The sequence below is a fragment of the Taudactylus pleione genome, unplaced genomic scaffold (genome assembly GCF_031769625.1).
Source record: "Taudactylus pleione unplaced genomic scaffold, aTauple2 ptg000079l, whole genome shotgun sequence".
NCBI lineage: Eukaryota > Metazoa > Chordata > Amphibia > Anura > Myobatrachidae > Taudactylus > Taudactylus pleione.
In genome coordinates, this window is record NW_028284481.1 from 3,798,504 (window position 1) to 3,811,309 (window position 12,806).

General features: G+C 45.6%; 1 protein-coding gene across 1 annotated transcript; it reads right to left on the bottom strand.

Moving 5' to 3' along the window:
- Window positions 1–2,068: 2,068 nt before the first annotated feature.
- Window positions 2,069–9,990, bottom strand: LOC148532337 (hemoglobin heart muscle subunit alpha-type-like). The gene is made up of 3 exons (XM_088467975.1): window positions 9,817–9,990; window positions 4,322–4,526; window positions 2,069–2,362 (listed from the first exon to the last, which is right to left on the bottom strand). Exons 1-3 carry the CDS (start codon window positions 9,909–9,911, stop codon window positions 2,252–2,254), a joined length of 411 nt encoding a protein of 136 aa, XP_088324101.1. The 5' UTR covers window positions 9,912–9,990; the 3' UTR covers window positions 2,069–2,251.
- Window positions 9,991–12,806: the final 2,816 nt, after the last annotated feature.

Genomic DNA, 12,806 nt, shown 5'->3' on the forward strand with positions numbered 1-12,806 from the left:
TCTGCCATCAAAGTCAATGTTTCTCAATGGCTTCTGGATGACCAGAGAAGGTGCAGTGGACATGAGACCTTGGTAAGTGATCTGTATGGTACAGTAATACCAAAGACCCTAGTCTGTCAGTGACATTGATGGTTGTGAGTTACCAGCACCTTCCCTCAGCTTTATATCCCATAGGTGTGCATAGGATAGTGTCTGTAATAGACTAATGTACACAGGCCAGCATCACATCACACAACTAATTTCACATTTAAACACCAAGTTATTGCTGCAACCTAGTGCACAGGTTCTCAGGACCCCAAGCAGTGCATGTTTTCCAGGTCTCCTCACAGAATCACAAGTGAAATTATGGCACACTCAAGAAGGTTATTGATCTTGAAGATACCAGTGAGTTTGGGCAAGGCAGGGCACATTTTAATTGTTTGCACTGAGAGCAAGATGGTCTAGAAGCTGCCCTGACCATGGTGGTCAGTACACTGCATCAATATTTGCAAAAATACTTGAATCCTACATAATAGAAATTCAGGAGGTATTGGTTGGATACATTTGCAAATATATGATTAAGTGCCGGGCCAGCGTCAAGGCTCCTCTATACCAGCATCCCTAACATTAAGGGGTTCACGTCCGAGGTGCAGGGCAGCAGAAAAGAATCCAGCCAAGGACCACTCCCAGGGCATCACACAAAAAATGGAAGAAAGGTTTCTATTTGCAGTTCTGAGAGGCATGAAAGGAGCCAGCATTGGGAGGATGTGCTGGTCCAAATAGTGCCATTTGCAGGTTTTTGGGGTACCTCCTAGGTGAGTCAGCTCTCAGCTTATACATGTGCTGTTATTATGCAGTACATTAATTGTAATTATATGACCCAGAGTGGGTGCTACCATTTTGTAGCAATAATTATTTTGGGGGTGAGCATTTGGGCGTGGGGTCCCTGGGGTTGATCTGGCTGGGCCTTATTCAGGGCATCACATCTTAATTCACACATTTTTCTCATCACCTTTCTATTAGTTTGTTTATTATGCATGTAATTTTAATTATCTATTATATTAACACTTATTGATTATCTTGACACATCTATACTTTACACTTCACTATCACCTTTCTTTTAATTTTCGTGTGATGCCCTGGGAGTGGTCCTTGGCTGGATTCTTTTGGGCTGCCCTGCGCCTCGGACCTGTCTCTCCGTTAGACAGAGACAGGGAGACAGACAGACAAGCCATAACCACATAAAATATGTTGAAAAACCTGGACGCACAAAAAAAGCCAGGAATGTCTGACTGGACTGGGGGGGTGGCGATAGGCAGGACAATGATGGCTGGCAGGACTTGGGGGGTTGGGGGAAACACAGGGGCAGGGGGGGCTGTCTGGACTGGGGCATGGCAGGGAATGCTTGAGGGGGACAGGAAAGCCTGGCTGAACTAGCTGGGGAGGCTCAGGGCAGAGAGGGGAGGACATGGTAGCTCAGCAGCCTCATTCTCACTCCATCCCCAGCATGTCTCTGCCTTGTTCTTCCCTTCCAGCAGCCCGGCCCCTTGTTTTGACAGCGCGTGACATCATGCACGCTGTATCATAACAAGGGGCCAGGTGTCTGTCTTGTAGGAACCAGAGCAGCCAAAGCTGGCCCGCCCCTGCTCCAACCATTTAATTAATGGTGATTCAAGAGCAGGTTGGCGGGCAGCGGCGCCAGTTCTGCCCCTGACTATGGCTGCTGGTGAAGCACTGCAGCCAGCCGGCCCCCCCCCTGTCTCTGCTCTCTCTGGGCCCGGGACTCTAGGCCCGGCAGTCCCCCCTGATGGTGGCCCTGGCTGGAGGGAATCTTTTTTTCTGTGCTTCAGTGTAAACCCCACCCTTTACAAGCACCTGAGCAATATCATTAAGCTGATGTGAGCAACCACCATACTTTCTATTTGCATGGTGGTCAGTAGTGTCAGAATAACCAACAGCATATGCAGGTACCCATCTGCACCAACCCATTATAAATCCAGAAGTGATCTGGCCACTTAACCAAAAACAAAATCAGCTGTACCAGTGTGCTGTAATGTTGCTTAAAGCACAGCTATGCAAGGAGGTGGTCTACAGTTTAGGAAATTGTTTTATTTAACAGGACGTGTACCCATTCAGTACAACACATGATCAAGTAACTCAGCATTGTGTTAGTCTTCAAGCATCATGCAGGTGGTTAGACACCAAGGTGACAGGAGCCATGTTATTGACGATCTCACATCCTGGATACAGCAGACCATTTCTCCTCTTCCCTCTAGCTGGAGATCAGGTTAGCAGCAACTGCACTGAGGAACTTGTCACAGGCTGCCCGGTCTGTTTCAGGGAAGTGTTTGACAATGACCTCTAGGAGGCAGTCACACATCAGCTGGGGAGAAGAAAAGAGTATTAGCTCTTTAGTATAAAGCAGTGGTTCTCAAACTCAGTCCTCAGGACCCCACACAGTTCATGTTTTGCAGGTCACCCAGCAGGGACACAGGTGTAGTCATTACTTAGCTCCACCTGTGGATCTTTTAAAACATGTCTAATTATTTCACTGATTCTGTGAGGAGACCTGGAAAACATGCACTGTTTGGGGTCCTGAGGACTGAGTTTGAGAACCTGTGGTATAAAGCCATCCATGAACTTAGTGAATTCACTTAGCTGATATTTTTCTTAAAAGCCAATTATCCTAGTGCTTGGTAAGCAATAGTATAATGAAAGATGTAGAAAAAAAAATGCTATGACCCAGAAGCCTCCGGTGTCCTTCTGCGTATGTGCAGAAGGATGCGCGTGCCATGGTGGGTGCTGGGACAGATCACATTGGATCCCTCCATCAGCACTCTGTAGTAAGAAGCCCATGGGCTTCTATGGGTAACGCCACCAGGAAGATAGCATTACCCACTGCAACCAAGCCACAGAGCGCATAGCACTCGGGGCTTGGTGCTTATGAGAAATGTGGTCAAACCTGCATTTTTGGGGTTTGACCGCATTTTTCTCATTGCTGCATCTCACCCTTGATCACTACACTTAGCCACTTTCCCAGTCATAGGCAACATAACAGGTCAGGTACTCACTCAGATGCAGACTGATCTGTAAGAGGCATTTAAAGCTTTCATTGCCAATTCACATATATAGTTTAGCATATACTGTAACATACCAGCCTGTTACATTAGCTCATCAGAACCACTGCTGCTTCTTTGTGAAGGTAAAATGGTTACAGAGCATTACGCAGGGTCGGCTCTAGGGGTACCACTCAGAGGGTGCACCCCTCCCCAACATAGCAATTTCAGCAGGACAGTGATGGTCAAATCGGGAGGTTGGGGACCCTTACTGCCGCAGCTGTGCAGCAGTGCTGGACCCCCGGAGTGTGAATGGATGCTGCACGTGGCATCCATTCACTGACTGAAGGCTGGGCTTTACCCCAAGCCTGACATATGGAGTCGTGCCATGTGGGCATGCCTCCAAATAATGTCACTTAGGGGCATGGCCTATGGTAATTAGGTCACGCCCCCAATTTCAAAAGCGCACAGCAGGGTGCAGCTTATCAGGCCGGAGCCAGCCGTGGCATTATGTTTGACTTCCCAGTAAAATCCAATCAGTTAAGGATACCAATATCCAGGTGGGCATCTTATGATGTAGCTGCTATGATGGCAATCTAGGGATGCTGTATATTGTGTCATAGGAGTTACAGCAAGAAAGATGTAGGACAATTACCATCAGCTGCCTGAGGGAAGTGCTAGTTGCATTCTTAATTGCTAGCAGCACACAGGAGACAGAGTGAGAAGTGATAAGGTGCCAGCCAATCAGCTCCCAACTGTTATCTCACAGGTTGTGTTTGAAAAATGACAGTTGGGAGCTGATTGGCTGGCACCTTATCACTTTTCACTCTGTCTCCCAACACTGCTTAGTAAATAGACCCCTTAGCCTTTTAGTTTGCCAATAGGAAGAGTACTTTTACATGGAACTAGTGACCAAAGCCCACTAGTTTGATTGAGGTCTTTATATTGGAAGAGGAGGATGACCAACATAGGGAACATGTGCCTTATGCAAGTTCTGTTAGCACCATTCTATCTTTGTGATATAACCCAGTTCCATGACTGCAGAATGGAATCCACAGTGGCACATATTGTGATATAGTTGGGTAATCAGCAGGCTATATTCAGCTCTGTCAGGTTTGTTATGAAAAAATATAAAATAGAATTCCTGTTCTAATTGACAAGAGAACCCCAAGCTGCATTGTGCAGTAATAAGTATATGCATGTGTAGCAGAGACCTGGTAATCACATCTATCAGGCTTCCTATACAGGCAACTTTCCTTTGCATATTATACAGGTCACATGCTCACCTTGATCGTATCTACAGTCAGTTTCAACTTGTTTGTGTGCATGTCTCGGAGGCTGGACAGGTTCCCTGCAAGGTCTCCCAGGTTCTTCAGGGCTACTACACAGGCACCAATGATCTTCCCTCCCTGGGTGTGTAGATACTTGGAGCCAGGACTCAGGTCATGGTCACCGAAATGGGACTTGGTCTCAGGGTGGTTCTGGAAGAGTCTGAGAGAAGATCAGTAATTACATTGTAGAGGTTACATAAAGCCAGAATGTAAATCCTTACAGCCCCTGATTTATGGGAAGAGACAGCCTAAGACTGAGGTGTGGGGATCTGCACCTCCTATTCTTACATAGAGTAATGATACTGTTCTCCAAATGAGAGCTGATCCATTACACTTTATATATAGGACTGTCACACATGGTGCTGTACTAGTCATTCTATTCTGTGCAGTGTCCCCAGCAATATATCACTTCTGATGGGGACTATGCATTAGAAGATGGGAATATGCTATTATACAGGGGCAACTGCACAGTAAACATATGCATGTGCTATCACAGCTAAATTGTGCAAGAGACCCAGATATCCCCACTTTACATCAAATACTGAAATAACCATGTCCTAAAATATGGTATCAAGACAATATATTTTCAAAACTAGATTGGCTGAGACAAGATCAGTTTAAAGTTGAATTGCAGCAACACCATCCTGCGACTGGCCGCAAAACGCCATTTTGCGAGATGGCTGCCTAAGCGCCATTTTAGATACACACTTTAGTACATGTGGTGATAATACTATTAGCAAGTTACGGCGATTCCCCAGAAGCCTATTTCATGACTTTACATATTATAAAGGATATATTTCAGAAATGACTTTACAGTATGCCAAAATTGATTGCATTAGCTGAATAAAGCAAGTGACTATGTGACAACTAGCTTGTGTAGATAAGCTTCCTGGACAGTGTTTGCCCTCAGAACAGGTCGTCTGGCTCGAATACACACCTACATTAGCAAGCTTCCTGCAATTACATGATTTCAAAGACTAGAGTGTCATCTTATGTCTCTTGTAGCTGGGTTATTTGCATCTCACACAAGAGACTGGAAGAATAAAAGTTTTTCTTTTGAAGTCTGGGACAGGTGGGGGGGGGGGGGGGGGGGGGGACTGCTCACAGAGTGGGCATGTGGAACTATCTGGCCCAGCATGTCACACTGCTAAAATGTTCTCAGTGAGAGTTAACTGCTTCCTTCCTCCTACACAAATACGTCTTTATATCAAACCCCGAATACTCACACATTACATATTCACACAAGGTTTAATAAGCTTTAAAGTATATGATTTAAGTTGGTTCAGTTAGTTTAAATGCTGTGAAATAAAGATATTTGATAACTAAGGTTCTATACATGTTAAGACAGCAGTGTCTGATGCATACTCTTTCAACAGAATTCTGGTACTATCGGTGTGGAGATTGCATCATGCATTCTCAACTTATGGATCGCAGAGCCTACAAGCAACAAAATGTATATTTTAGGAACAACTGTAAGGATGCAGCATGGGGAGGCGGGAGGGAAAAGACCCTCAGTTGTTAGAGGCTGGGTGAGTATTTGAACCAGCCTGTTAAATGCACTGTAACATATGCTTCTCCCCTGGGAACCAATGGCATAAGCAAGAAACTTATCTATTGTCCTGTCTATTCTGGGGGGGTATAAACATGTGTGCTCAAGCACTGAGTCTTTAGTCTTCTTGCTGAATGTCAATGGGGTCTCTTGCTGATGCCTATCACTGGGTCCGGAAGCGCAGCGTATGTATACTGTACTTGGGGGTCTGTATAATTCCTTTGTGTCTAATTGTGTCTGGATCAATAGCGTGTAACTGACTGTACTTTTTACTTTAATACTTTGTGCTTTGGAACCACATGTTCTAAGTCTGGGGACTCTATTTACTTGTTGACTGCATATGCAAATTAAGAGTCATCCTTAGAGGTTTATAGGTAGGATTTTAGAAGGTTCAGGCAGGGGTATATAGAGGTTCATTTTAATACTAACAATACAGATTAGCTATATTAGAATGCAGGCATCAGAGCCTAGGGAAATGGATGTGATGTATGAATGGAACATTTTAGTAACAGTTGGGTTAAATGTCTACAGTTGATACTAAGAATATGTAATGCGACAGCCAGAAACCCCACGAGACATGAATGCAAGTACAGTAAGCAATGAACACCCCAAACCGGGTCAGACCCCGAGTACAGAATATGTCCATTCTGTATGGAGAAGACAATGCAGCCATCTACTAATGCCCCTTTACAGACAGTATAGCAAGAGGTTATCTGTACTGTACCTAGAGTGTGCAACTACACTCTGTCCCCTGCATTGTACTACAAATCTCAGCATGGTAGCACTGCTAATTTAAAATTAGGGTATGCACTCTTATTCTCTCCCCCCCCCCCCACAGTACATTGGATTCTAATCTTTAGATCAACAGTGAATGAGTAAAATACCTATAGGTACACTCACACTATTATATTTTTAAAACCTGGACACATGTACTGTGGTGGCTGACTACAAGCCTGCATGTCACCTGGTTTTACTCATCCACAGAACCTGTGTAATTCATGTGTCCTGTGTAGAGGGATAGAATGTAAACCCTATTTCTAGGTGAAATCGCTACACAATCATTAAGGAAACTGCAACAGTAACATTAGTTATTGTCGAGCGACCCAGCATTTCAACCCTGCTCACAAGAAGGGTTGAATGAGTGTTCAACCTGGCATATCATGCAGTGTGTACAGGTAACCTGAGTCCTGTTCACTGCATAGGAAGCACCGGCTCATCACATGATACAGATTACTGAGTCATTAACCCAGCATTAGTGCTAGTCGGTCCACCTGTCTAACAGATCTCAGCCGGGTCCCACACTGGATGGATGGATGAGTGACCAAGATACAGCTAGAGAGGTGAAAATCATTACAGCACACCTCACCCCAATTTCTAGTGCTGGGCATACACTAAATTTATATATACACACATACACATACATACACAGTCTAATATGGCTGGTTGGAATTCAACTCTATTATATAGGAGGAAAAGATAATTGACCATTTTCTCACCAACACTGAAAAATGGTTTAGACCACATGTTCTCAAATTCAGTCCTCAGGACCAGTGGCAGGCTGGGCCAGGGTGCCATGTGCCCCCCAGGCCGCAGCGTCATGCGGGCCGCAGGTAGTCTGGGTCACTGACAGACTGCACCACGTCTGTAGCGCTGACCGAACAGAGTTTGGTCAGCGCTACACAAGTGACAAACACACAGCCACCGGCTCCAGCAGCCAACGAGAGTGTCAGATTTATTAGCTGCTGCTGCACCCACTGCAGGAGCCGCTCCATCTTCCAGCTCCCGCAGTGGGCAATGGGAGAGGAGTCATGATGTCACATGACGTCTCTCCAATAATGCAGAGCAGCCCAGCCTGGGAAGGACAGACGGAGGAGCGGATGGCGACAGCGGGAATTCAGGTAAGTGGTTTTTTTTTACTATGTGTATACTGGGGGGGGCTGGCACTACAAGGGGGAGAGCACTACTGGGGGCACCCAGGCCCACCAAGAGCCATGGCGAGCCCTGGTAATAGGGGGTGTGGCCTAATTATGGAAGGCATGGCCACACCCCCTTGGTGAAAAAAAAAAAAAAAAAAGATTAGCAGCACCGTGCACTGGGGAGGGGGGGGCGCTCTAAGCCCCCTCAGCCCGGCGCAAAGCCAGGGGGGGCACGATCAGTGTGATCGCTCCCCCCACACAGGCATAGGAGACTGCTGTGGCTGCTGCTCAGCAACCACGAGCAGTCTCCACTGCAGCTCAGCATACACTGTGCTGGGTCGCTGTGAGGGGGGAGCGGTGCCGGACCCGGGCCCCTCAGGAAGCCCGGATAATCTGTACCCGCTTCCCCCCCTCTCGGCACCCCTGCAGGAACCACAAGGGGGGGAACCACTACAAGAGGGAGACCTCTACTGGGGTCACTACTACTTAGGAGGGGATCACTACTGGAGACCTGCATAAGGGGGTCCTCTCCTGGGGCACAGGGGGCACCACGATGGGGCTGTTCCTAATCTTTGTTTACTTTACATTAATCCCATATGGACCCGCCTCCTCCCTGGAACACTTGATGGGGGGCACCGTAGCACGCACATTCTTCGGGCACCCTGGCTACACGCTACCCCTCTGCCAGGGCCGCCTGCATGCATTTGCCCCCCTGGCTAAAAGTTGCCAGCCAGCCCCTGCTCAGGACCCCAAATAGTGCATGTTTTCAAGGTCTACTCAGAGACAAGTGAAAACATTAGCTCCACCTGTAGCTTTTAAAGCATCAGTGATTAATGACTACACCTGTGCACCTGCTGGGTGACCTGGAAAACGTGACATGTGTGGGGTCCTAATAACTGAGTTTGAGAGCCACTGGTTTAGACAAACAGATTAAAAACAAATGTGTTGGTTTTCCAGTGTTTGGAACTATATGGTCAAGTGTCACTTGCTCCCATACATTACCAGGTTCTCATTCAAACCAGCCACATTGGACAAATATCTGAATTGTCTATGTATCCCCAGCATAAGATCAGCATTCTCAGTCTGTGCATGGGCGCTTGGAGGGGGGGGGGGGGAGAAAATGGTACAAGTTACTTGGGCTTGTTGGAGGGGCCAGTGCCACCCCTCCCCCAATCTGACATTCTGTACAATATTGATACAGAACATTCCATAGACATAGCACAGTCACAGGACTAAGGATATAACAGTTTGTATTGTCATAAAGTAGTTTACAGCACAACAATTTACAGAGAAGAAATGAATAGGCCACATGCATAATCATTGTTGATTAACACATTTATTAAAGATTGAGGTTCCAGAAAGTCAAGGAGTTAATATATGTTTTAACATTTCTGCAGCTCAATCACTTAATTTTAAAAAGAAAATAAATTCTGAGCACAGTCACATGTAACTAGTACAAGGAGCCCAGATTTCTGAGTGTTGGTTCCAGTTACTGCCCATAGACAGATCTCACCACATACACAATGTATACTGCGAGGCACCCAGAAGAGACAGGTTAGTGATATCATTCAGTATGCCAGGCGTTGGGCTCCCAGCATAGTGACAGGCATCAGGATTTCAACGCCCGTCAATAGTACCCTGCTGGGATTTGACAGTCAGGAAGCCGGCATTTCAGCCATCGGCCTTGACTGCATCCCAAATGGGTTATAGCTACAGCTCAGGGAGTAATAGGTCCTTATTCTCTGGGTGACAGGTTTCTGTCTACACAGACTTGTAGGACCCATCATGTTGCATATTAGGAACATTTTATGTAACACATTGTGCACAACCAAGACTAGAGTCCATAATATTACTACCACCTAGTCAGAATACATTAGAATAATAGTTCAGAAAAAAAAAAAAAAAAAAAAAAAGTGACAAATTCTACCTGGAAAAAGAGGGACTGTACATAAAACCCAGGACATAGAACCCTATAGATGTCTCACCTGTCCATAACCTCACACCCCAACTCTTCATATTTAAGGGCAACCTTCTCAAACACAGAGTCCATAGCAGCCTTCTCACTGTCTGACAGAACCATCCTGTTACCTGGTGACCTCTCTTCCTTAGCTCAGTGCCCACAGAATACAGATCTCAGCCTGCACTAATAACCAGGGCTCTAGGATCACCTTCATATAGGCACAGATGGGTCATTAGGGGACCATGTGACTGACACACCTGTGCTCATGCAGGATCTCCCTAATACCTGGCCAGTCTGGTAATCCTAGGACTGGAGCCTGAGACTAGTGCAGAGGTTCCCAAATGCAGTCCTCAAGGATCCCCAACAGTTCAGGTTTTAGAGATATCCATGGTTGAGCATGGGTGACTTAATTAGTACCTCAGTCAATTTGATTTAACACCTGTGCTCAACCACGGATATCTCCAAAACCTGAACTGTTTTGGAGCCTTGAGGACCGCGTTTGGGAAACTGGACTAATGATTAGATCAGGGGATCACAACTGCAATCCTCAAGTGCAGTGGTTCTCAAACTCGGTTCTTAGGACCCCTAACAGTTCACATTTTGCAGGTCACTTAGCAGGTGCGAGGGTGTATTCATTATTAACTGACACAATTTAAAATTCCCACAGGTGGAGCTAATTATTTCACCTGTGATTCTGTGAGGAGACCTGGAAAACATGAACTGTTTGGGGTTCTGAGGACCGCGTTTGAGACCGTACAGTATGATCAAGTGCCATCAACAGGTCATGTTTTCAGGATTTCCTTAATGATGAACAGGGAGTTAATCTATTATACCGAATCAGTAATTATCCCACCTATTTCCACATGCACAAATCCTGACAGCATGACCTGATGGTGGTGCCTGATGATGTCACACCTATACCCCTTTTGCACCTAAATTCCGGGTCTGACCCGGAGTTGGAACAAAGTTCCTATCCGGATCAGACCCGGAATTTTGCCAGCGCCGACTCGGGATATTCCCGAGTCAGCGCCGCTCACACCGCAGTCGGGTCTGCATAGACCCGGCTTTTGCGGAGTGAAAGTGGTCGCTTGGAGATGACGTCATCTCCAAGCGCCACTGAAGCCGGACCAATCGGCCGGCTAGCAGCGCACTCCAGGTCATCGTGACCCGGAGTGCGCTGTTCTCACAGCAGGGGTTCACAGGCTACGCCCGTGTTAAACCCTGCTAGTTACCTGGGTTGGATTGCCGGGTTACTCGACCCGGCGATCCAACTCTCTCCCCTTTTACACCAGGGAGCTGCCAGGGTTATCCCTTCAAAAACCCGGGTTTTAGCTCTGGTGTAAAAGGGGTATAAGTGTCACTTGTATTTAGCAGCATCTGAGTAATATAATGACACCCAGCATGTGCCACATTTATCTTGTGCATGAAAACTGCACTTCTCCTATTGTCACATATGCACCTATCAGTGTCCGGTGCCTCATTGCCTATAGGTAGTGATTGTAGTTTGGATAAAATCTTTCAATGACAGAAATTATATATCCGACAGAAAGTTGATTTGCTATCTAGATAATGTGAGGGCAGAATATTTCTCATTATATATTATTGACGCTCTCTAATGGGCCTATGTATTAATTATTGTGGCACTGATGAGATTATTAACAGTCTGTATCGCGAGTGATATCCGGGGGATGTGTATTTTATGCTATTAATGTATATTATGAAAAACACATATGTTACATAGTATGCAGTCGCAAGCATCTTAAAAAACAGTTTTACATATACTGGGGAATCCCTGCGGTAACCACTTTAGTTATGGAGGATATTCTGAAAATAATAATTCCATAATGTGAGGGTATTTGTCATAAAGAGTTCTGATAAATATGGTGGAATACCCACATTGTCATAGCAGTCTGAAAAATGGCCTTTAATCTCCTGTACCAAGAAGTGTAGGGCATCACAGTTCACACAGTGAACATCCATAGTGGTGAGTATGTCATGTCTATTGCGAGTGGCGTTTCAGTTGATCTTGTTATACGTCGGTTGTGATGATAATATTCTTGGCTGTAAGATTTTTGAAGTGCGTGCTCCAGACGATCTGTAAGGGTTCCACCATGTCGACGTCCTCGAGGTCGGTCTCTAGGCATGTTTGGTATAAACAAAATTTGTAGAAATGAATAAAGAAATAACACAGCAGTTGGTGATTGAGGTCCCTGCAAGATGAGCTGATATATGTGGCTGCAAATAACTGTCACAGTTTTCAGACTACCCAGCAGGTCACATGTTCCAGGTCACCCAATAGGTGCACAGGGAGAGTTTACCAACTGTCACATTTTCCAGAGCACAATGGGGATGCATTGTAAATGGTGGGCAAACATTTTGCCACATAACTCTGAAAAGAAGAAACCAATTACAACCCCAATATTTTTCTGCAAATCTATGGACCAAGACCTTTAGTGTGGTAAATGATAACGACATTAGAGAACTGTCACTCATAAAAGTCATCCTTCTGCTATTAATATATAGATTATTATTATCATTTATTTATATGGCGCCACAAGTGTTCCGTAGCGCCTTACAAAGTACATATGAAATAAGTGAACAAGCGACTTACAGTACTAAACAATGCAGGACAAGGACAAGGTTTATACACATTGCTGCATTAGTGATCATAACACATAAGCAACAGGGCCTAAGCAACCAGGTGTTAGGCGCTTGAGTGAGGAGCAGATGACAGTATAAGGAGTAGAGATCAGCGGGTCCGGTTCTCCGAGAACAAATTGTTGACAAGCGACTTACAGAACAATACAATACAGGACCAGAACATGGATAATATATATTGCTACTGTACCTTAGCGACCATAACACCCAGATAAGCAACAGAGCATAAGCAACCCAGTGTTAGGTGCCCTAGTGGTGAGTAAGAAGTAGATGAAACTAAAGTAGGGAGAAGCACAAGAGGGTAGAGGGCCCTGCTCGTAAGAGCTTACATTCTAAAAGGGAGGGGAAGACAAAACA